Here is a 25,037-nt window from a genome sequence, read left to right on the forward strand (position 1 = left end):
AGGACTAAACTTTCCTAAGCTTTTGAAAAGTCAAAGTTTGTTTCACATTATCTCTTGTTGTTTAGGTTAGAGAGAGTAGCGCAGAGATTCAAGAACTTAAAAAAGCCAGTGGTGCCTCGCAGAATGTATCCCAGCAGATTACTCTGCTGACCTCCAAGGTGAGCCATATCTTCGTGTTATCCTCCTCAAGCATTCCCAGGTTTCCATTCCTCACAATAATATGAAACAACCCATTTCATTTTAGTATTTCTAGACCCAGTTTAGGGAACTGGAGCAGAGTCCCTATTTAATATCAGCTTGGAGTCTGTGTATAATTTTGAAATACTTATTCAGTAACTGTGTAGGCAATGGAAATATTTCTGTAAATCCCTCCAAAATTTCCAGTTACTGTGGCTCTTCTTTGTTCATTGTCAGCATCTCTATTGACTATGTCCTCTAATATTTATGGATAAATTCTGGAAATCGATCATATATGTTTTCATAGTTGTTACAGACATCCCATTCCATAGATGAAATGGGCTATAGGGGTTTGCAGTGTAAAGAAAAGACTGATGCAGTAGTTTTGTCACTTCTCTGCTCCTGAAAATTTTTTTTCCAGGAGAAAAATTTTAAATGATTGCCTGATTTAAGTGTCTTTTGTTAGTGTTTTCCACAAGTTCCTGGTAGGAAAATATTTTATAGTGTAAGATACCTTCCTTTAGGGAAATGGTGCTAATATGTTACCATCACATTCTCTGATTCAGTGTCAGCTTGCTGTTTGTGGTTACAACCCACTGAGATGTGGAGAGCCTTTTCTTGGCTTTGAGTGCCCTGTGCCAGACCTCAGTCCTTGTCACACATGTGAGGACCTGAACGTTCCCACAGGAATATGCACATTCTCAGTTTTCAGCACCTGAATGCATCTTTACAAGATTGAGTCTTGCCTTGTGAATCCAAGCTGGGACATGTTTAAGCTGTCATTTTCTGAGCAGCCAAACCCACCAAAACCTCAGTGAATAGGGCCTCATTTGGACCTGACTGTCACCTAATTTCAAATACCAGCTATACTCTTTTCTCAGAGGAAAATATTTTGTGAATTTACCAGTATCCAGCAAGTACCTCTGTGGTCACTCATACTAAGCACAATGTAATTCACATTTCTTTTGCAGATCCTGAGTCTCGATAACAAACTTCAAAGCTTACAGCAAGTAAGTAAATGGGAAGTAAACTAGAGATTAGAAAAGAAAATCTCAGCCCCAAGTAAATAAAGTGAGGTTTCAATGATTAAACAGCTAGATAATTTCTTCCCTCTCATGCATTCCTCAGGAAAACTTTTTTTGGTAACAGAAGGTAATAAAAACCACCAAGATTTGTGGAGGAGGTGATATGCCTTATTACAAAATATAAACTGTGTAAAAGCTTGCATTTCTTAAAGGAAAAACAGTAGTACATTCAAGAACAACAAGTAGATACCAAGAAGTAAACTTTTCCTTCACTGGTCTGTCAAGATAAAGAACAGAAACTCAAACTGGATTTTTATTGTGCTGGAATTAAGTAAGTTTCAGCTGTTGCCTGCTTCTCCAGTGAGCTTGTGACAAGCCACACCTACAGGTGCCAGTAAAAACAATTGTCAAATGAAATACCCATGGAATCAGAAAGACAAGATAACCCTCTATCTAGGCTCTAGACTCCCAGTCTGCTGCTGAAGAACAGTCTCTACTAATATTTACTTTTTACAGGGCTTTTCTCATCCTAGTGCTTGGCCATTCTCTGTATGAGCAATCACAGTATCCTTATTTTGTACAAGGATAAGTGAAATGGCTCAAAACTTTTACAAACAAACCTTGCTGAAAAAAATAGAGGGGGAATTCAAGAAAGAATTTGTGAAGGAAAAAAAAGTTTAAAAAAAGGTTTGTCTTGAAAATAAATGCTAGTGGAACACCAGCTAAGCAGAAACCTCATTTTCTACTCTTTTCTGGCATTTCAGGACATCCAGAGGAGAGCCTGCAGTAGCAACCCCTGTAAGAACTCAGGGACCTGTGTAAACTCACTGGATGGTTTCTTTTGCCTCTGTCCCAGCAGCTGGCAGGTGAGTCTATAGCGTCCTCAACTGCAGAGTGTGTATTTTAACTGTAAGACTGCATCTAGGTTTGTGTGATTGCCACGAAGCACAGCATTTAGGGTTGTTCAGGACAGAGTGAGATACACTGAACAGCAGAGCAGCAGTGTCACTCATTGGTTGGAGAGCTACGTGTTTGCTTCTCAATAATATCAATATATATGTGTGAAAAAAAGAAGCCCAGAGCATTGGGCCAAACCCTGTGCTGTTACATGCAGGCTCTGGCCTGTGAAGTCAGTGATTCTTGGCAGCTCCCACAGCTGAGAATTAGTCTGGATTTTGCTGAACACTGAACTGAACTATGTGCCTTGCTGTTGACTTTACACAAGGATAGAGAGAGACTGGGGGAAGGGATGGATATTTATTCAGTCTTAAACAAATAAGACAAACAAGGTATAAATAATCAGTGCCATTCTGAATACTTTAAATACAGAGATTTTACTAGCAAACACTTTAATAGTGCTACTATATGCACCAGAGATAGAAATGTTATATCTTCTCAAAAGATTTCAACTTCAAAGTTATCCCAGCATGATTTGGGTCAAAATTGATATGCTTTTCTGAATGAAACAGTTTATAAGAAAATTTTCTGAGTCTTTTTCTAGTTGGAAAATTAGAGGATGACAAAAATGTGCTGTTCATGTGCTTTCTATATCTGAGATATTTTATCCCCGTCTGACTGATAGCAAAGGTCACAGAAACACAGCTGAAAAATAAAGTTTTGTTATTGTGTTTCATAAGGGAAGCTGTGTTGATAACAGTCCATGGTTTGTATATCTTTGAAAACTGTATTAAACATTGGGTCTATGGTTTGCTTCATTTCTCAGTTATTTGGAAAATAAACTGGTTTTCCATTTCATCTTAGGGCTCCCTGTGCTCAGTGGATGTTAATGAATGCCAGATTTTTGCTGGAACAGCATTAGGTTGCCAGAATGGAGCCACTTGTGTGAACACACCAGGCAGCTACAGGTAACTTCTCAAAACTAGACACAAATATCCCGTGTAGAATACTCTGCTATTTTTGTGCCCCATATCATCCCTGCAGTACAAGTTCTAGAAATAAGTCTCTTTAATATCTGTGTAGTCTAGAAATATGTAAAATCTTTACTGCACTGTACACTGAGCCCACTGCAGATACAGAAAGGCCCCCAAAGCCATTTTCTGCTTTGACATAAGAAGAGCAGCAGGAGCCAGATCCATCACACAGCCATGCCAGGGGAGAAGGCTGCAAACTGAGGACTGGCTCCAGTGACCCAGCCCCCTGTTGTAGATGCTGCTGCTTTAATGGACATTTCCTGCACCATGGGATGTAGCTGGGGCAGTGAGAGGCTCATGTTGATCTGTAACCAGCACTCACCACCATGCCCACAGAGCACAGCATCATCCCTCCTCTATCACCTACACCTTGAGATCAAAGGGAGTGAGGAGATGAAGGAGGTGATCACCCTTGATCGCTGGCATTCCCAGCACACTCATTTGGTCAGAGCAGGGTGCTTATAAAACCAAGATCACAGGCTCAATCCCCATGCAGGCCATTCACTAAGGCTTGGACTTGATGATCCTTGTGGGTCCCTTCCGACTCAGAATATTCTGTGAAATCAGAAACAGTTCTGTGAAATGCCTTCATCCCCTCCAAAAACACAGGCACTGCTGAGACAGCACAGCAGCAGAGAAAGGAATGCACAGTGCTGCCAGGCAGAAAGGGAGAAGTGCTGTCTGCAGCCATCTGACCAAGGGGTGCCTGGGCTGCCTGTGTGCTGGGCCCCACACAATGAGCCTCTGGAGCATATTCTTCTCTGGCTGTGCCCAGCTCCTTAGGAAACATACTCTTGCTTACAGGGCAAGCCAGCCTGAGCATTTTCTGTCTCATTCTCCAAAATGTCAAATAATCTGGTAAATAAATAACATTCACATATAATACAAAGCTATCCCTGTGTGATGGGAACAAGCACACTGAAGAGCGTGCCACAGCTTTCTGCAAAGCATTTTGTCCCCTGCTTCAGTATGGAAATCTTAGCCCCCACAAATATTTGCTTGATGTAACACTGGTTTATAGTGCTTTGTCAGTTCTTGGAAGAACCTCAAAAAATGGAAATTCTCCTGTAGTGCTTGTCATGCTTCAGCATTAACAGAGTCTGTTGAGGTGTCATTGGTGTGTGATGCTTCCATCAGCTTTACATTGATTTTAAGGGATGTTTCTAGCTTGTCTGCAACGGATATTTGTTAAGGAAAGAACATACAAAGCAATTTGCCTTTATTTGTTTCTTATTGTGCCCAGAGAAGTACAGGTGTGTGACCATGTTAAGGTTTAAGGTCTGCTGTTCTCACAAGTGTTTTCATTGCTTTAGTACAGTCACGATTCCCCAGTTTCTTCCCTGGTGTACTGCTTGCCCTCCTTGGTACTTGCTGAATCAGTACTTCATGAAATGAACTAAGACTTCTTCATAAGTCATCAAAATCTTAATATTACTGCTTTTGCATCACACACTCAGGGTTATTACATAGTCCCTTCCCCAAGTCCATTGTACTATCTTTAGTCTTGCTTCACGTATTTTCTTACTTATTTCTGAGTGCTGCCCAAATTCTAAATCCATCCCCAGGCAGAGCATGAGATCTCTTTTCAGCAGCTGTGAGGATATTACTGCTAAGCTTTCTGGGGCTCAACAACCCAGGTCACCCAATTAATGCTCTGGTATAGTTATATACACCATTGTGGACTGCAGGGAAAGAAAAGGGTAATATCTGACTTTCCATAGCCTTTAGAGATAATACCAGAAGATGGGAAGTACTGGATTAGGTACCATGAAATGGAACATAATGCAGTCTTCACCCCTTGTTCATATTCTTCATCTGCATGCTTTTCCTGTTACTCAGGAAAGCTGAAGTAAGAGGAAAAAGAGCACATATCCAGAAACACTTTCCTCTATCAGAATCTTAAGGGAACATTGTATCAGTTGGATGAAAGGCTGTGAAAGTCCCCATGTCTATCAGACTTCTGTCACAACCAAAATAACAGGGGCCTCATCACAATGTGCCATGAGTCATGTGGGAGAGCCACAGCAGTGCCAAGCAGCAGTGCATCACAATTTGGCTGAGGTGCCTTGCAGCGTGACCTACTTCTTGAAGCTCTTCTCTGAGAAACTTCAGATGAGTAGCAGATTAATCTTTGCCAGAGTAGACAGGAGACAGTGCCATTGTTCTCTTCCTTTGAAGATGGTCAGATCGCCTTGTTGTGTTCTTTGAAGCTGAACAAGAAGCTCTGAATGTACTTTAGACATACAAAAGTCATCTGGTTCCCTGACCTGTTGCCTCTATGCTTGCCCAGGCTGAGCTGCTGCACTGATGGGAAGGTGCTGTTCTGCTTGCTGTCTCTTACAGTAATGAACCCTCTGTCTTTCATTGCAGACTGCAGTTAAGCATTAAGCTGTTGTGGGTTTTTGAAGCCTAAGTTCATGAGGGTTGCTTGTCCTGAATGCACTATTTAGTTACCTGCAATTGTCTTATCAAATTGCTATTTCAGCTGAGCATGTGACACAGTGGAAGGGACAGCAGCAGCTTATTTTATATAAATTGCTCCAAGGTCCAGGTCAGCTGCACTGGAATACCCTGATTCCAATTCTGCAGAGAAATGCTTTTACAGAGCATTTTTCATTTGGCAGCTTAAAAGCAATCCAAGAAGGGCATGTACCTGTCATATGTCTCTGCAAGCTTCAGCATATAACTTGAATCCAAATGAGAGTCTCACTGTCATTTCATTAAGAAGCTAGTGATCTGATAGGAGATTTTCTGTACATTTATATCTCTTTCAGTTGTATTTCAGAGCCTCACATTTTGTCTATGTGGACATAAAGAGTCAGAGAAAAGGGAAACGTTATCCAATGGCTTAGAAGTTCCCAATATGAGTTCCACCACATATGTAAAATGCTGTAACTAAGCTCTGCCCTATGAATAACAATGTGATGCATGTGGCAGCTTTCAAACCAGATCCTTCCAGTCGAATGCCTTTTTCAATTCACTACTTTGTTCTGCCCACCCCACCAACCCCAAATGCCACCTCTTGCCCACCACACATCCCTGAGAGCTGAGGGGCTGCTGACACAGCAGCTGCCCATTGTTGTGGTGGGGGGAAGAAAGCACCCCACTCTCTAGGGCTGGCCAGACATGGCATTTCTGCAAATTACTAGAGGTAGGGTTTTAGGCACCTGGCATCATATGATGGTCATAACTGAAAAAGGAAGTTTAGGTGCTCTTTGACTGAAGTGGGGGTTTCCATGCTCATGTTCTGTTTAAGTCTTATGTTAGACTTTTATGTTTTTCTGAATTTGTGCTTATGAATGTAACAAAAGGCTGTAGATTCTTCCATAGGGCCACACAGTCATGAATATACACAATTCTCAAATGGTTCTTGAGTCTCTGCTGAACAGGAGATTTGCCTCTCTGCCTGATTATTAGCAGGATTGTCAGTACAGGAAAATAGATGTATTTTGTAAGGAACACCCCATAAAGTGGAGAATGGCAATGAACAATCTTTAACAGTGGTAGAAAGAGAAAATTTTGATTTTTCTTTCAACTTTCATTATTAGCTGCTCCTGTACTCCAGAAACCTATGGGCCTCACTGTGCCTTGAAGTTTGATGACTGCCAGCAAGGATCTGAGACGCTCTGTCAGCATGGCCTCTGTGTAGATGAAGAAAGGGATCAGCCCAACAGGGTAAGGAACAATAAAAAAACTTCATCATACAGCACAGCATGAATAAGTAACAAATGCTGCTGAGCACGACAAAACTGCATAGCAAGAACTGCTGCTGAAAAACAAGAAGGCCACTAATACAACATAACAGCCTCTCTATTGTACCCAGGGTGGCAGAAAGAATAAAAAATGGCTTATGTCTTGTTAGAGGTACTTGTCACAGTATTAAACCTACTACTACATCCATAGGGAGCTTGGGAATATTTTTTTAATAAGTTAAAGTCTTATTTGAAATATTCTTACTGTTCATGATTTTGGAAGAATTGAGTTGCTAGAATATCCTACTGCTTAAATGCTTAAGAAGGACAAACATCATGAATCTTATTTTTCATGGGAAAAGGCATACCAGTGGAACATTATTGCCAGGGGCCTGGAAGCTGCCAGAGCTGCACGGTGGCTGGGTGGCTGCTGCTCATCTTTGGTGCTCCTCAGTGACAGCTGGATGTGGTATCTGATTCCAGACCCAGTCTTTCCAAGCATTTGCACTGGGTGGATGCTAGCACACACTTGAGTGCTCTTCTGGAGCAAGCCAGCTCATTCCATGTGGGCAAGAATCTGGGTACAGGGTGTTCACTCCAAAGGGATAGATGGACCATGCCAGCTTTGGCTCTTTCCACTCAGAGCAGCCCTCCAAAACCACCAAGCCAAGCTTGTGCTCCTTAATACTCCTATACTTAATACTCCTATATGCCTATTCCAGGCATAGCACATATTTTTTGTGCTTTGCTATAAAATAATTAATTTGCTTAATTTTTAGAAGTTTCACAACTCATCACTTATTTTCTGCCCACTTTTTTGTTGAGAAAGCTTTTCAAAAGGGTTCAGTGTTGGCTTAACAGTGTCTGCTCCTGTGACAATCAACAATAAAGTTCCCATTAGCTTTAATTGGACCAAAGCTAGATAAATGCTGAAATCTGACTATTAGTAAAGTCTACTAGAGAGGGAACTCTTTTCCCAAAAGAAAACATGTATTTGCAATTTAATGTCGGTGCTGCACATTGCATAGACTACTGAATAATTTGATTAAAAGAAAACAACCAAGATGATTTCAGGTTGCTTACACTGATCTCTTTGCCCTGGTTAAGAAGCAAGTTAATGACTTTTAATTATGTTTATGTACAGCTCATAATTGATCTTATTTTCTCTGGGAGCTTTGGGGTAAATTACAGATTTCTTTTATGAACATAATGAATGAGCCTGAGTTGCTTCCATAATCTGAATAAGTAAATTCAGAGGAAGAAATAGACTGAGAAAACGACTGAAGCAACTTACAAAACAAAACGTGCAAGCCATGTAATGCTCTGAAATCTTTCTTGCTGTAGGTTGAAAGTAATTTTATGGAATTAACTCCTTCTGCCTTTTTCTTGACTACTGTAAATGTGTTAAATAATCAGTGTGATGTTTTCTGTGGCAGCCCAAGTACCACTGTGTCTGCGAGGCTGGCTGGATGTCCCCTCCTGGCAGCCCTGCCTGCAGTGCTGATATAGATGAATGCAGCCTCCCAAATCCTCCATGTTCACAGGATCCACTCGTGCAGTGCCACAACACTCCAGGCTCCTACACATGTGGTCCCTGTCCCACAGGTATCTTGTCCTTCCATGCTCTCAGGTTGGATGGGGTGGCAGGGGTGCTACTGCCCCTGTATCATAAGCACAGACACAGGATGGTGATGGGAGTAACTCCATGAAATGCTTTGGTCTGTGTTCTTGGGAATAAATGCAGATTATGTTTTATATACGTAACACAGGCAGTGGAGTCTAATGCATGATTTATCTCATGCTAAACTGAGCACCTAAATAGCTCTCATGTCTGCAGGTACCATCATGTCCTATCACCTTCACGTAAGAGGTCTGCAGTACTATGTGTTTCCTGCCCTAAGGCAATATAAAAACCTGATTGTTCCCTCAGACCATATAACCTAAGATTACTTTTCCTGAGCTGGGCAGGTGGTGTGTATGGGAGAAGTTTTTAAAGTTTTAACTGAAGTTGCAATAAAGCTTTGCTGCAGAAATGTACATACATGCACTGGATCAGAACTGCATCCCCTTTAGGTAAAAGTGTGTTTGAATCTGAAATATCCAGAATACAGTTAAAATTAAACATTCTCGTATATACATCTCCTCTGTTGTGTTTGAAACGTAACTTTCAGGCCAGTATTGATTTTAATAAGTTATGAGACAGACAGGCCTACTCTTGTGCTAATGAAGTGCAATTCATTTGTACTCTATGAAAAGTTGGTCAAAGAAGAAACCAAAAAGGCCAGGCATTTTCTTTCTGAGGTCTTTTCTGTGCTTTTTAGGCTGGCAAGGAAATGGCTACACTTGCCAAGACATTGATGAATGTGCAAGTAATAATGGAGGCTGCTCAACAGTACCAATGGTCCAATGTATCAACACAGTTGGATCATTCCGCTGTGGGCTCTGTCCACCAGGTAAAATGGATTTCCTGTTGATAACACTATGGAAGGAAGGGCTTAAAAGGTGAAAATTCAACACATTTGAGCCTGTTTTGGTGTAGATTTAAGAAGGTGAAAATTGGTTTTATAGAAAGAAATATCACATGCACAATACTGTAATACAGACTGCAGAATCCATGTATATTCAAACTGCTTCAGCTATTAAGGAACACTGTATAAAGTATGCCTCTAAAGATGGTCCTCTGAATGTGCTTCTCTTGTACTAGGTAGCTGTTTCAGTGTTATAGCCTTGATTTGGTGAAGTACTTCCTTTACAAGATCATTAATGGGAAACAAGGATTGCATAACTATGGCAGTAATTTCTTTATCTGTGTTAATTGAAGGAGTATCCTGTGTGCCATAAATCACAGGCTGTATTGTCTGCAGTGAAAAAAAACCTTGATAATTGTCATGCTCTGAATATTGCCTGAGGCAGTGTTTCCACTGCAGTACAGCTCAATCAGTTGCAACTTAGGTCTTTATAATCTGTGGTTTATGATTTAAAATGCTTTCTGGAATGTATGGTATCAATACTGGAAATACAACAGGAAAAAGTCTTTCTAATTGACTTTTTGATTGCTATTTAAGAGGCAATAGACTGCAGGTAGTGAAGACTCTCAGTGAGTGCTGAAGGGATATCACCATGCTGGAAATGTTGTCTCAGACAAGTTTTGATGATGTCAGCTCTGGCCATAAGGAGTTGTGCTGCAGGGCTTTGGTCCTCCTGAACGTCCTGAGAGAATCTGGGTGTTGTTTGAGATCCAATGGTTGCTCTGGTGTACAGGAGAAAAAAGTCTAGATGTGGTTAGGGCTGATTGGGTGCAGATCTGTAGGGAGGGCAACACATGGTGGCTGAGAGACATGGGCTTCTATGGCCTCACTGACTTTACCTATATTTGGCATACACTAATATGTCTCCTTTTCCACAACTATGGAATTATTTATTTACAGTCAGAATCCATCCCTGCAATAGGGAGCCACAATAAATATGCCAGGTATTACTTCAGCAGCTATCTCAAAACTTTCTTTTTAACTGCAGAAGACTATAATTTTACACCAAGAATTAGTGTTTTGCTCACCAGTTGATTGTTTTATTGTCAATTCTCATACAAAATCGTTTATTGCAGACTAACTGAGATTTACCTCTGAACAGGTTATGAGGGAGATGGACAAACATGTACCCAGGTTGATATCTGCTCAATAAATAATGGAGGGTGCCATCCTTTGGCTACTTGTACCTCAGCTCCAGGTATGATGCTTTCTTAAAGACTGTAAGGTAATATCAGTGTGAATGTCAAGGAGGATCTGGTTAGGACAAATCCACTGTAAGAAACGTATCTAGATTGCAGCCTCTTCACCACAGTCTGTTTTGCCTCATGCAAAGGATTTTACAGGCAGGTTAGCTAAAGCCAGCAGACTTTTTCACAAACACTGACAGGAGTAGATTTAGGCTCCACCAAAAAGAAGACTTTATCCTAAAACTGTGGAGACATTCACCATTTCTCTTTGATGCATTTTCCAATTATACAGGTGCTTTTACTATTCCCCTTCCCATAAATACCCTTCAAGTACCCCACCACTTCCCAGGAAGGCGACCTTGGACTCTCAGGTACCCATAGCAAAACAACACTGGGGCTCTTTCCATGGTCAAACTGGGCACTGGTGTGACCAGGGAACCAGGAAAGATGTTCAAAAGATCAGGTTAGAATTATATTAAGACTCTACTCCAAAATGTCAAGGACATTTACAGACATTGTTATTGCCATTGTAACAGAATTATGTTCTATATCTTATCTCCTAAGGGCCCATGGCATTTTGTTCCTGCACATCTGGGTACACTGGAAGTGGATATGGGCCGAATGGTTGCTCTCCTCTCAGTCATATCTGTCAGCTGCAAAACCCTTGTGCAAATGGGCAGTGCCTGGTGAGTGCTGGGCTCCTCACATGTCGTGACAACATTGTGTAGTTATAACCATTCAGGGAGACTTGCTGAGACTCAAGGCAGAGTGCAGACATACTGGGAATGAGGCAAAGTCAGTGGGGATTGCAAGATCAAAGGATATACCTGAAGAAAGCAGAGTGAGGTTCAGGACACACAAGGCATTTCTTTGTGTGTGAAGTACAGGTAGCAATCTTGGCACTAATGGCCTGAGAAATTGTGTTTGGTAGCCCACACCAGGCAATGGAATGCTTGTGCTGATGGGAAAGAGCTGCTCTTGGTGGCACAGCAAAGTAATTTACCACCCTGCATCATGGAGAAATCACCCATGATAACAGAACCAGTACCTCTGCTGACCTTCAGACTGTTAATATCCAGCAGAGTTAGTTATGAGTTCCTAGTCTGATCTTGTGAGAGCACTCCTGCAATCTCAGGCTGTTTATATGAACATGGAAAAGGTGTTTCAAAGGAATCAGTTGCACCGACAGTAACCAAGTCTTTTGGACCTAAACTGATGGGTGGTAGGAATTCATTCTCATGTACAGTGAACATTTAGTTTGTCCTCATGGACCCTGTGAAGGCTTTTTTGGCTTCCTTAGTGAGGTGTGTTATGCCCTGGAAAGTCCATGCTGCAGACCTGGGGATTTTATTGTGGAGGATATTTACAATGGTGATTTTGCCAAAATATTCACAAATGTTACATTTTTTTCTTCTAGTAGAGTCTTTTCCCATTTATCCCCATTAGGCTGCAGATATCCTCCTTTTGGTTGTCCCTGGAGGCACAGGGAAAATGAGACATAAGATATGGATTTAGCAGTGTTAGGTTAACAGCTGGATTTGATGATCATAAAGGTCTTTTCCAAGCCAAATGTTTCTATGATTCTGTGGTGCATTACCTCTTGCTTTTTCCATTTTCTCTATGAAATGTGACAGTCCTCTCACTTCAACTCCACTCCTTACAAGCATTCCTTGTTCTCTAGTCTGTAGGTATTGACTGTGTCTTCACTCCTATTTAAAGATATTTATAGGGCCTTTTATGCCCAGATCTTATTTACTTTTTCTGACTATTTAGTTCATTTTAGTCAATCTTTTAAAAGATATGACATCTTCCCCTAAATATATCCTAACATACAACAGTAGGCAATCATGGCTACAAACTAGTACCTGAAAATAATAACACAGATACTTAAGTAATGGGAATACAGAAGCATCTAATAAAATAGGGAAACAGCAGTGCTATATTTGACCAGCATATGGACAGAGGGAATATAATGTCAATTAAGTATCAGGCAACGCAGATCAAAAAACACTTCTAAAAACGACATTCAGAGCCCTAAATACACATCAAAACTGTCTTCCATCATACTGAAAATCTCTTTGGGACACAGAGGATGTGAACAAATAGTGGAAAAGCAAATAGAGAATGCAACACACTGATTATATGTCATCAAATACGGGATTGTAGTCTGTGCCTGGGACCAAGCTCTGCTTTACCTTTAAAGATTGTGTCCATAAAACGAGATATAAGGTAAGAGAACATATGAAATTAAAACAATTACAGATATGGAAAGGCTTGATTAAACAGAGAAGTAGCACAGGTTGTGAGAACAGAAATGGAAAAGAGACATACAGAATGAGGAATAAAGCTGAAAAGGTGATGAAGTTGTTCCCCTTTAACATTCCTCAGGATGAAAATGAAAGTTAACAGCCCACATAAATGCACCACAGACTTCCTGGAGAAAGGCCTTGAGAGAAATTACTTATAAACCAGTTATCTTGCCTTGCTGTTTATAAGGTTTAGGTAATATGATTGACTTGATTCTAGTGTGATCATTCCAAAACCAAGCAAACAGTTTTCTGAATGGCTAAAAGGGTTTTGATTTTTAAGAAAGTAATTTTAGAAGCCCAGTAAGAAGTAACTTAATAGAAAAAACCCAAAGAGATAGATAATCTAATTAGGTTTTATGTTTATTTTAATATTCATCAGTGACCATCAAAGCCAAAAAATTCAAAGGTTTTATTTCTTTACTCCAATATCGCCTCATAAAAAAGTGTAAAAATCAGTCTTTCTGTTGACTCCATTGATTTCTTTATGTTGTTCATGCTCATAGTTTATTTGATTTGTTTATATTTGTAGGCAATGATCTCTGGCTATTTCTGCCTGTGTAATGCAGGCTGGACAGGCCCTAATTGTACAGAGAACATTGATGAGTGTGCCAGCAACCCGTGTGAGAACGGGGGAACCTGCACTGACGGCGTCAATGGCTACTCCTGCGAGTGCACCAGCGCCTGGACAGGACCACAGTGCCAGACTGCCCAGCAAGGTACAGCCACAGCTCCTTCCCCTCCTGGGAAGGGGATGCTCGGTGCATGGGATTAACATGTGAATGAGAACTGAGTTATGATGTGAAAAACAACCCTGTGTTTGCTGGGTTAGAGGTCCCCACCCAAATTCCCTCCAAGTCAGAGTTTTCCATGAGCTTTGTTTATAGCTGTTTTGTTTAGCAGCAGGAATGCAACAATGAAGCTGATCTGCAGGCCTCGGCTGGATGCCAGCCGTCCTAAAATCAGATCTCTGTTCCCGAGAAAGTGGTCTGGAAAGCTGGTTGGGAAAGAGGATCCAGTATAAAGAGAACAAGAGAATATATTGATGTTTCTCTTTTGTGCATATTATTTCATCTGTTATGATGCCAAAAGGTCCTGATGTTCTTAGTCAAGAGGAAAAGCCAGAAAAGGTTTTCAAACAGAAATTTAATGAAAGAAATGTTAGGCATGAAAATGAGGGACTCTCAGTTTTATACTGACTGCAAGGTTCTTCCTTTTCCTCCTGATATAATTCCTTCTGCTGTTTTGAGAACTTTTTTTTCCATTAATTTTAATTAAACAAAGTCAAGATAGCATTCCAGTGAGTCCAGTGCCCCTGTGACAACAGAAGTGGCTCATTTTTATTATAGATTGCTAAGAAGAAAGCAAATTACATTTTAATGTAATACAGAATGCAAAACTTGCAATGATCCCCTGTGAAATCTGCTGTATTTTAGAGCTATACTAGGCTTTTTTTCCCCTATTTTCCTGAAGTTTCTAACTAGTAATATTTTATTATTAAGTCCACAGGAGAAAAAAAGATTATTTTTAGCCATTTGTAATGAAGGGATAGAAAACCAGTTTCTATGCAGTAAGGAATCATACTGTACCCTCTGTTCTTTTAGTTTCTAATCAATGAAAAAATAATACATTTTCTTACACGATCAGTTTGAATCTGGTTGAAAAAGGTGTGATGTTTTAGACAGACTTTTCAAATAAAATTCTATTCTTTTTACCTGTTCTTGAAACAAAACAGTTTGATGAGAATTGGCTATTTCTTTAGAATCAGTTCAATGTTAAACTACAGGTGCTTGGTGCACAGTGTAGGTATGTGTGCATTATATTTTAGCTGCTTTACAGACATATTCTTCTGTAGCTGTTTGGGGTTCTCAGTTCCCATGCGTTGAACGGTTTGGTAAGAGAAGAGATCATGGTCCATCATGAGAGGGATTATCAGGCCCAGAAATCTGGCCAAAAAGAATAAACAGAACAATAAAACCTCTTGATGATAACCTCTATGATGTACTACTACTGAGAAAGACAATTTTATATCATGTTAACTTCAAAATGCAAAATGTTATTTCATTGAAGGGGAAAATTTAGAGATTCAGTCTGGAGGTACCCTTCTGGAAGCAAAGCAGTTTATGGACACTGTCATGAGACAGAATCAATATCTTTGACAGCATCCACATGTTCCAGCTGACATTCTTTGTTCTTTTTCCAAGAACTATTTTTCTTTCAGGGAATTTGTGCTTTTTTGAGATGTCATTCCACTTGAGAGGAAGTCCTAAAGATCCTTTTATAGAAGTATTTTTCAATATTGTTTTAAATGTTTAAGAAGAAAAAGCTATGCAAAAAAAGGTTTCATTTTAGTCTATACAGTAATAGCACAAAATCTGTTTAATTTTCTCTCTCTTTTTGCAGTTTGTGGAGGACACCTCTCAGGCTTGAGGGGGACTTTCAGTTACCCTAACAACCCAAACAGCCAGTGGTACAGCAGTGGGGTCAGCTGTGCTTGGGTTATTGAAACTAATCCCAACAAGGTAAAATAAAGTTCAGGTTAAGGAAACCCTCAGTCTGTAGCTTATCAGAGCAAATATGATGCTACATGTGTTCCTGTGTTATGATCCAATCCCCTCAGAATAAATAGTTTTTCAAAAGAATAAATTTTAAACCCTCGCAAGCCTTCAGGCTTCTTAGTCTAAGGATTTGCTTGGGTTCGTTTTTCCAGGCTTTTCCTAAGCAGCTGAGGGTTAGAGTTTATTAACCTACCTCCAGCTACACAAGAGAACTGTTCTACATTGCTTTAGGATTTGATCTGTGAATAGCTGAATGAGAAAAGCCCTACTCTGATGGGCTCCACAGGTGGTTCCTGAGCTAAGTGAGTTGGTCAGAGCCTGGTGCTAACAATACCAAGGCTGCAGGTTTGCTCCACATGGGCCAACTCTTCACTTAAGGGTTTGACTTCATGATTCTTCTGGGTCCCTTCCAGCTCAGACTATTCTGTGACCCCCAAAAAATTTCATGTTTCTGATCTCTGAGTGCAGAAATGTAGAATTCTTAATTCATATTGTCAATGGCTTTGTATAATAACAGAATTTGATTTTTTTTTTTTTAGGGATTAATTTTTAAATGTTGCACACAAATGTATATTCTGGTTCTGATCTGAAACCAACAATTCCACTACTCCATAATTTAGCATGAAATTTCTTACTTGGGATTTAAATATTTGATGTATTTTCTGACATTTTCTGGAATGAATGAAGTCATTTTATAAACCAGAGCTTAACAGTGATTTATACAGCATTGCATATATGTATGTTTGTGACATGTCCTCATCCTTAACCCTGGGAGCCACTACTGTCTTCAGCAGAGCATATTACAGCACATCAGTGAAGAATCTGAATGAACTTAAAGCTGTCCATGTCACTAAGTATCCAGAATGGGTTTAGAGACACTGATTTTATATGTGCAAAGCAAGATCATTGAATGTTTTAACTCCTATTACAACACTTTCAACCATAGCAGGGGTGAAAAATGTTAATTATGTGATGAAAATACTGCCTAGGGAAAGCTGGAATAAGGTATTTTATGCTGTGTTTCAGGCTTTTCATATGGCTTGAAATTTACACATATATATATATTTTGCACATATAACAAACAGACAAATGGTCTCAATTATTAGTTTATAGAAATAATACTTTTTCCAGAAAACTTCACTGACTAAATTTTTATCTGTCTGTCTTCTCTCTTTCCTTTTGACCCTTAAGATTCTTTAATATTCTTTTCTGTCCTGGAACATTTCAGGAAATGACATAATGTCTCTAAAGCTCATAGATTCTCACAGTTGCATGAGTACATATATCTGCTCTATAAAGTTTCTGCATAGATAGTGTCTCAGCAGATGGAAAAAAGAGATTTCTTGTTTTCCACTTCTATTAGATTCTGCGTGTTACTTTCCCATTCTTCCAACTGGAGACAAGTCATGAGTGTAACTCTGAATTCCTTCAAATCCATGATGGGCCTTCAACATCAATGCACATGCTAGGAAAATACTGTGGCTTCCCAGGTCCTGCAGAGTTTTCCAGTTCCCACAACTCTCTGTATTTTTGGTTATACTCAAACCACGCCATTACTGGAGGTTTTACTGTTCATTGGGAATCTCAGGATCCTGGTAAGTTGATTAAATGCCAAGCATCTTCATGGCTTTGGAGTAAAATGAATTATTTATTTCCTTTGACTAGGAAACATTAGGAACAGCAGGACAATATTTTTCAAGGGAGTGAGGCTGAAATGTAGATGTGTATATCACTTGAAGATATTTTCAAACTCTAGCTCTAAGCCTCTGCATGAATAGCTTTCTGCTGTTTTTTAAGGCTGCTTCATACTTCCTGTGAGGAATCCCCCCAAGAGCCTGTGTTTCTGGGGATACCATTCATTTAGTCAGTTCTGTTTTCTCACAGAAATATCTAGTACTTCAAGCAAGCAAGGTAATGGTTTGTTTTGCCACTGACAATTTACAACAGCCTAAATGTTCCAAACATGATAGGCTGTGGGGAATTGGATTTTAAAGAATGTATGAGGTTTTTGGTATGATTTGTTGTACTGCCTGAATTCATGGTAATGCTATATCGGTGATTGTTCCAGATGGTCTGGCAATGCATTTCCAGAGATAAACTTCAAATCACCTTATATAACATTTGGGTCACTTCAGTATTCTGTGTGCTATCTAGAAATAAAATATTGCATTGGGTTGTGTCTTGAATGAACCATAGAGTAAAAAAATGCCATTTCCTGTTTCTAGAAATACTTACTGAAATGCTTTTAATATGATTTTTGGTGGGTTTTTTCTTTCAATTGTCATTATTAGATTGATAATTACTAATTGACAATTATGAGTACTGAAAGGTGAAAGCAGATATTTAGGAGGAAAAAATAGCACAAAAAAAAAAAGCAAAGAGGGCAGTATAGATGAGATTAAATTAGCTATTCCTGGGGTATAATACACGATGTACCCCTCCCATTCCCAACTGTTGCACTAGTATTATTTTATTACAGGCATCTAAAACAGCCTTACCTGTAATTATATTTCTCCCCCCCTTTTTTTTTTAATGGGAATAGTCTTGTGATAGGATAAAAAATTGAGACTATTTACAAAGTACAGTAATTCAGATTAATTTTGTGAATCAAGTCCAAACATAGTGCTTCTGATTATTCTTCTTAAGGCATATTAATCATAACTGGGTAAGAATCAGGAAATATTTGGAGTTCTCCTTTTAAAATTGAGTTGCAAAATTTAAAGAAAGAAGAAACTCGCTGGTTTGTTTGGCTTGGTCTTTGTTTTTTAATTTATCTGACCCCAAAGTGGTAACTGGTTTTGACACTACAGGACAATTTATCTTCTGACCCGACATGCAGTGATAAAGACCCTGTTGTTCCATGTCTCTTTCTGTTAGAATGTGGTGGTGAGCTGACAGGTACTTACGGCTCCATAAGCTCTCCAGGATATCCTGGTAACTATCCTGTAGACAGAAATTGTTTCTGGACCATCTCAACCAGTCCTGGCCTCCTCATCACATTTGCTTTTGGCACACTGAGCCTGGAACACCATGAAAACTGCAATTATGACTATTTAGAGGTAAAGTGTAATTGTGAATTATGACAACATTTTGTGAATATGTTATTGCAAAACAAGGTATTTCAAAACTTTGTTATGTACAGGAGACTGTTTGAAAATTTAATCCTGGGTTGAAATGCTCCTTTTTATTTACATGTTCCAGCCATCCATGCACAATCAGACACAGTAAGACAGAAAGGACATGAAAACTTGCTTCACTGAAGTTGGTGGAAGTCCTGTGACAAAAAGAATGGGATTCAGGCCAAATACTTGATGGGAAGCTTTCACTTTCTTACAAAGTTCAGTCTCCAAACTCCTTGTCAAATGTCAACCCACAGAGAATCCATGAGCCTATGGGAAGCTATTCAGGAAAGGGATCCAAGACTAATATATTCATATCGTGGCTCACACAGCCATCCACAACTTGATATATGAGTTAGGACTTTTGGTCAAGTGTGACTTAATGTTTACAGAATTCACCAATACATTTTCATGGAAATGAGATCCCAGCTTGGAATAGCATGTTGTGTGCAGTGCAGAGCATGATTTCAAGAAAACAGTTCAATAGTAGATCAGATACTTTCTTTCCCTTTCACAAAACCCTTGATGACTCCTGGCAGCGGGATCACTGCTATGCTGGTGGATCTTTTTCTTGGTTCCTCTGTGTTTGGAGGAAACTTCCTATGAGCTTTCCCTCCACCCACCATCCACAATACCTCTGGAGCCTCTGAGATAACTTAAAGAGTGTTGGTACTGTTCACAACTGGCACACATATGATAATCCTAAATGTTGATCTATCATTCTGTCTAGATTCGAGATGGTCTTCTTCCACAAGACCCTGTCCTTGGCAAGTACTGTAGCACTGGATCTCCACCTCCACTCCAAACCACTGGTCCATATGCATTTATTCACTTTCACTCTGATGACTTCATTACTGATAAAGGCTTCCATATTGTCTATACAACATCTCCTGGTAAGTAAAATACTTTGGATTAAAGGTTGGTCTGTGACATTCTCAAGATAGAGCCAACAACACATGAATGGATGTAATTAACACGTGGTCTTTAATAATGTAGTAATTATTTTTGATTTGCAGACATTGTACAGAGACAGCCTCGAAAGGAGTTACTGTACTTATGAATATCTCTGTTTTATTTTCTTAAATATAGCAGATCCAAGTTGTGGAGGAAATTTCACAGAAAGTGAAGGGGTTATCACATCTCCTTTCTGGCCTAACCCCTATATCAACAGCCGACAATGTGTCTACATTATCCGACAGCCAGAGGATGAAAAAATATTCCTCAACTTCACCCATATGGAACTGGAGAGTCATAGTGGTTGTTCAGCAAATTATATAGAGGTGATTCTCTTAATCAATTGATATGAAAGTTTGATTGCACATGTGTACAAGAGCATGTATAACTTCTGTCCCAAGGGCCACTGCAGAAATAGATGTTAATCAAACAATTAAGTATATGAATTTACTGGGGTCCAAAGGTCACAGGGGCTGAAAGAGCAGGATGGTGCATTTGGAGTGAGGCAAAGATAAGAGAATGAGAAAATTGGTCTAGCTTACCACTGATTCTTAATAGTCTAGACATGATTAAGGGGAAGTTTGGACATTTGGTAAATGCATGTCAACTGCAACAAAAATAGAATTAATGCCATAGCTGCTATGAAGCATTTTCTGGAGTCAAAGTGCTATATGGAAGATCTTGCTCTGACACTAAAAGGAAACACATCATATAAATATTTATACACCCATTCCCAAGGAAGTGGTCAAATTACCATTTGTGGAGGTATTTACAAGATGTGTAGAAGTGGCACTTAGGGAGATGATTTAGTGGTGAGTTTGGCCAAGCTCAGTTTACAGTTGAACTCTAAGATTTAGAGGTCCTTTCCAACCTTAATGATTCTATTATTCTATATACATATTTCAAGCTGGGATTTTATTGTTGCCATAACTGAAATCTTGCAAGTCTAATTCAAGAATTGTTATTAGTCTAAATCTAATTGTCAGAGAAAACAAAATGGTACAGTTAGAATGTTTCTATATGGAGAATGTAATAATAATGCAGTACTAATGTCAGTACTTAGTGTGAGCCACTGGAAGTGACTTTTACCTTTGCTTTTACTCCTAGCTCTCTCTTCATTGATTTGCAGTGTTGTGTTACATACAAATTTATAGATGTAGGGTGCCTTTTAAGTACATGAGATACCATGTTTTCATTTTCTTTGTTGTCCCTAAGCCCAGTTTTGTCCAGCTGCCCCTTGAGCTGGCCGTGGGTGGGGTCTGGTGCAGTGCTGGCAGGGCAGGGACAGCGCCTGGGCTACCGCCCTGGGCCATGGGCACTGCTGGGCTGGCCTTGGGCTGAGGCAGGCAGGATGGGGGCAAACAGGGAACTGCCCCAGCAGAGCCCATGGCCAGGCAGGGCAGGACTGTGGGGACACGGAGACTGACCGGGCTGCAGGTTTGCTGGGGCTGGCAGGCCTGCAGGGCTGGCGTGGGTCCTGGACAGTGGCAGAGTGTGGGGCACTGCCGGAGGCAAGGCTGGCCCAGTGAGTCGTGGTGGTGCCCTCAGAGGCTGACAAGGCTGTGTTGATTGCCCGTGTCCTTCTCCTATCACGGCATCCCTGTTCTCTGAGTTGTGCCCTGACCCGCCATGTCTCAAGGCCTCTGTTTGTACCCAGCCAGTATTCTCTGTACACTCATAAACACCTCATCCCGCATTGACTGGCTGCTGGGTTCTGCTGCCTGTATAAAACCGTGCCTGTATAAAACCGTGCTTGTATAAAACCGTGCCTGTGCTGTGAGAGCCGAACAGAAGGAAAACAAGCTGGGCACAGTCAGTGGTTGATTTGTGAAGGTGCCACCGCAGCTGAAGCGGGCAGGAGCCAGCCCTGCGGCCCCAGAGCAGGGTCCAGCACTGCCAGCCATGCAGCTCAGTGCCAGCACAGGTTTGGTTTTGGGTTTAATCTCTTCTTGACCAGTGAGGAACAGGCACCTGTGAGCCTTGTGCTGTTGGTCTATTTTTAAAAGATGTTATTGTGTTGACGTCGTCCCCTTTTCTCCTCCTGTAATTCAAAGACCTAGGTTGGAATGAAGTGTAATTAGTTTCTGAAATGAGAGGGGAAGTGTGTTTAATGAAAACAGACAGCTTTTGTTTGTTTGGCCTGCTACTCCTCTTGCCTAATTGCTGGCAAAACAGCAGCTAAATTCACAGCAGCCAGAGAAACAAAACCATTTCTGTTGAACACCATCGGTTTGTATTAGTTCAGCAAGACATTTAGCTCACTGTTTGCTGATCAGTCACAAGCCCTTCAGTTTCCATGTGCTTCTGCCCTCCTCTTCTTCCTGCCCTCTTACTCTGTAGCTCAGCCCAGAGAAACTGGACCGACATCTTCTGGCTGGGACAGTCAGTAAAACCAAAATCCTGTGCTCTGTTATTAACGCCTGATTTTTTTCACATGTGCTTTTGTAAAATACTGTCCCACTGGTTCATCTAGGGGTGTTTAAGTTACTTTAAAAGTCACTCTCAACAACTCTTTTTCACTTCAGAAAGGTGCAGATTATTCCATTCCCTGTCTATACCTGGAAATCTGTAGACTTTCCACAGGGACCAGACACAGCTCACAGCACTTGCTCAGGGAGGGATGTTTAGTTTCTTACTAAGGAAGGCATCTGCAGTAAGAAAATAGAGACAATAAAACTTATTTGAGAAAGGCTGTGACATGATGATGCAGGGGTAAGACACTAGCCAAGGTAGCCCTTTGCCATGCCATCCTTCTAACTGGCAATAGGAGACATTACTCACAAACATGGTTTAGAGAACCTGTTATTTTTATCACTACTCACTGAACTATGTAAACAAAAAATGTAAGGAGAATCAGCTCAAGAAAAACATATAAACTCCTGTGAATTACCGTTCTGGAAGTTTTCACTGCTTTCCAAAGATTTACTAAATATTTTGGCACAAATTCTGATGTCAGCTGCTCTGCTGTAAATCCAGAATAGTTCTGTCACCTTGAACTCAAATTCCAGGGAAACAGGAAATATCTCTTAGTCAGAAATCCGTCTCACCAACTTGAGACTGCAAATCTGGGCAAACAGACCAGCCACTGCCTGTTCACCAGGGCACTCGTGAGGATTCCTTACCTTTTCTCCCAGCTCATGGGTGAATACAGCTGAGGAAGAAATAATTGGTGATGAGAGGGGACCTGAAAGCTGCATGTCCCTGGTTTGCCAGTGAATTCACTGGAATTATTTTTTGGCTTTGGCAGCATATAGAAGCATTTAAAAGCAGTTCCATCTACATTAACTACAACCACTTTTACAGCAGAAAAAGGGCATTTTGTTTCTGGGAGAATCTTTGGGACAGAAATTGGATTTTTTTGCTTGGGCAGAGAGCAGAGGACTTTTGTCTTTTGGATCTCAGGTTGTTGTTGCCCACTTGAAATGATACCTCAGAGATATACCAGGACTCTGCCTGGATCCCTGGTGTAGCTATCCTTACTCATGGAATATGGATTCAAGGTTTGAAGTTTTGAGGTACAAATATCTCTTTCCCATCTACTCTCCTTCATAATCAGCATTTATAATCAACTTTAGGGAAAATATATAAGATACATTTCTCCTTTGATTAGCAAATTGAGGTCAGTAGAAAGGCAGTGCAGAAGGTAAAAGCTGGTTTCCCTGATATAGCCTCATTGCCATTATGATGCATTGAACCCTTCAGATAAAGGAGTGAAAAGATGTCTGTGTGCTTCTTTAGTGCTTTAGGGACTTAGAGTTGCATCTCCTGTTAGTGAGCTGTCTGCTTGCATTGATATATGGGTGTGATGGGGCAGATGCTTGTTCTGGAGAAGTGCTATTGGAAAATCACCGGAAACTTCATGGCTAGAGCAAGAAAATCAAAAATACCCTTTTTATCTCCAGCAGATTTTAGTGCTGGCAAAAATTTCACAGCTACCATTGGTGAGCACACTACCTGTCTCTTTCATACTAAATGTGTCACTTTTGGAAACATAGGTCAAATGTGTTTGTGCTAAATACTGTGCTAAATAGTCCTAAAAGTGTGGTTCATAGAGAAGATAATTTCACCCTAATGTCCTGTGACAGCATCATGTGTTAGTGTCTTCTGTGCTGATCATCTGATTGTTTCTTTTAGCTCTTATAAGTCCTGTGCTTGTGCCAGTTACTGTGATGGGTCCTTGCCCCTCTCATAAATACATAAAACAGTTACTCCTTTTGTTATGTAGCAGGTCTTGGGAGATTATAGTTTTATTTGGATATCAGATCCCAATGCTTTTATGATCTAACACTTTTCTTTCCTTTTTTTCATGACTAGGTTCGAGATGGTGACAGTGAGATGTCTCCTCTTATTAGAAAAATCTGTAATAATACACTCATATCTGCAATCACTTCTACCAGCAATAGTCTCTGGATCAAATTCAAGTCTGATGCTTCTGTGCAAAGAAGTAGCTTCAGGGCTATTTATCAAGTTGGTAAGAGGACCTGGTCATTTGCACAGTAAACTTATCTGTAATTTGGACACTTTCTGTCATTTCCATGATATTCATATAATAGGTTAAATGCAAACTTCAAAAGAAAAGAAAGAACAGAACAGAGTCAAATTATTTATTTAAAAAGATGTTTGCAGTAGGTTTGTTGTAGGCACTCCTAGCGTGCTTGGAAATACCCTTTGTTGTTTCTGACCTTGAGATTACCTCAGATGGTTACAGCATGGTGCTTATAATAGCAGGGTTGTGGGTTTGATCCTCATATGGGCCATTCATTTAAGAGTTGGACTCAATGATCAATGACTCAATGGTCCCTTCCAACTCAGAATATTCAGTGGTATGATACTAATGATTCTGTGATATGATACTAGTGTTGTATCGCTTGCATACCAAAGATGTTATAGCTTCAATTCTACCTAAATATTTTTACTTTCATTTTACCTGTCTTTTTGTTCTTAACCACCAACAAGCCTGTGTCAGTGAAACAAATAAGCCAAATCCATTAGTTTTCATGGGCACAGTCCAGTCTTCTGAATAAGCATGCTTATGCTATACATACAGTAATTTTTTCTATTAAATATGTTCACTTAAGTGATCTGTAGTAGCTGCTGTAATATGATGGTTTAGAGTTTAGGGTTGGTTTTACTCTAATTTCATGCATATCATACATCATTGTGATACATTCCTTGAAATCATTCATCATAAGTACTGATTCTTGGTGTCTCTTGGCAGCCTGTGGAGGTTCCTTGTCTGGAGCAGGCACGATCCATTCACCTTATTATCCCAGGATGTCCCCTCACCCAAAGACCTGTGAATGGATCATCTCCCAGCCAGCTACTGAAGTGGTGATTCTTAACTTTACCGACTTTGACATTCGAAATACAACCACCTGTGATTCAGACTACATCGAGGTAAAGAACAATGCACATGTACTATGAATAGTAGATATGTATCTACAAGTTCCTTCTCATACTCCTCTTCACCAAAACACAAGCTCTTGACAGGCAAGCACTCCTTCCAGCAGTCACAAAAGCTTTTCCAGGTTCATAACGGGATCCCAAAGCTTTTCTTTGT

General features: G+C 40.2%; 1 protein-coding gene and 1 long non-coding RNA gene across 2 annotated transcripts in view; one reads left to right on the plus strand and one right to left on the minus strand.

Annotated features, from left to right (window-relative positions):
• Window positions 1–9,194: 9,194 nt before the first annotated feature.
• Window positions 9,195–25,037, plus strand: part of CUBN (cubilin) — a 132,724-nt gene continuing 116,881 nt past the window's right edge. The window contains exons 1-11 of the mRNA XM_014875659.2: window positions 9,195–9,278; window positions 10,456–10,551; window positions 11,105–11,226; window positions 13,379–13,565; window positions 15,250–15,368; window positions 16,768–16,999; window positions 18,282–18,463; window positions 19,254–19,416; window positions 19,613–19,803; window positions 23,792–23,948; window positions 24,696–24,874. Of these exons, the coding sequence (XP_014731145.2) occupies window positions 9,224–9,278; window positions 10,456–10,551; window positions 11,105–11,226; window positions 13,379–13,565; window positions 15,250–15,368; window positions 16,768–16,999; window positions 18,282–18,463; window positions 19,254–19,416; window positions 19,613–19,803; window positions 23,792–23,948; window positions 24,696–24,874 (1,683 nt within the window). The 5' untranslated portion in view covers window positions 9,195–9,223. The remainder of the gene's footprint in view (window positions 9,279–10,455; window positions 10,552–11,104; window positions 11,227–13,378; window positions 13,566–15,249; window positions 15,369–16,767; window positions 17,000–18,281; window positions 18,464–19,253; window positions 19,417–19,612; window positions 19,804–23,791; window positions 23,949–24,695; window positions 24,875–25,037) is intronic.
• LOC148225101 (uncharacterized) overlaps window positions 13,552–25,037 on the minus strand; it is a 35,709-nt gene continuing 24,223 nt past the window's right edge. The window contains exons 2-4 of the long non-coding RNA XR_015802182.1: window positions 22,036–22,125; window positions 18,311–18,424; window positions 13,552–14,792 (exon numbers count right to left, since the gene is read on the minus strand). This is a non-coding gene — a long non-coding RNA (uncharacterized LOC148225101). The remainder of the gene's footprint in view (window positions 14,793–18,310; window positions 18,425–22,035; window positions 22,126–25,037) is intronic.

The sequence above is a fragment of the Sturnus vulgaris genome, chromosome 1 (assembly GCF_052056855.1).
Source record: "Sturnus vulgaris isolate bStuVul1 chromosome 1, bStuVul1.hap1, whole genome shotgun sequence".
Classification (NCBI taxonomy): domain Eukaryota; kingdom Metazoa; phylum Chordata; class Aves; order Passeriformes; family Sturnidae; genus Sturnus; species Sturnus vulgaris.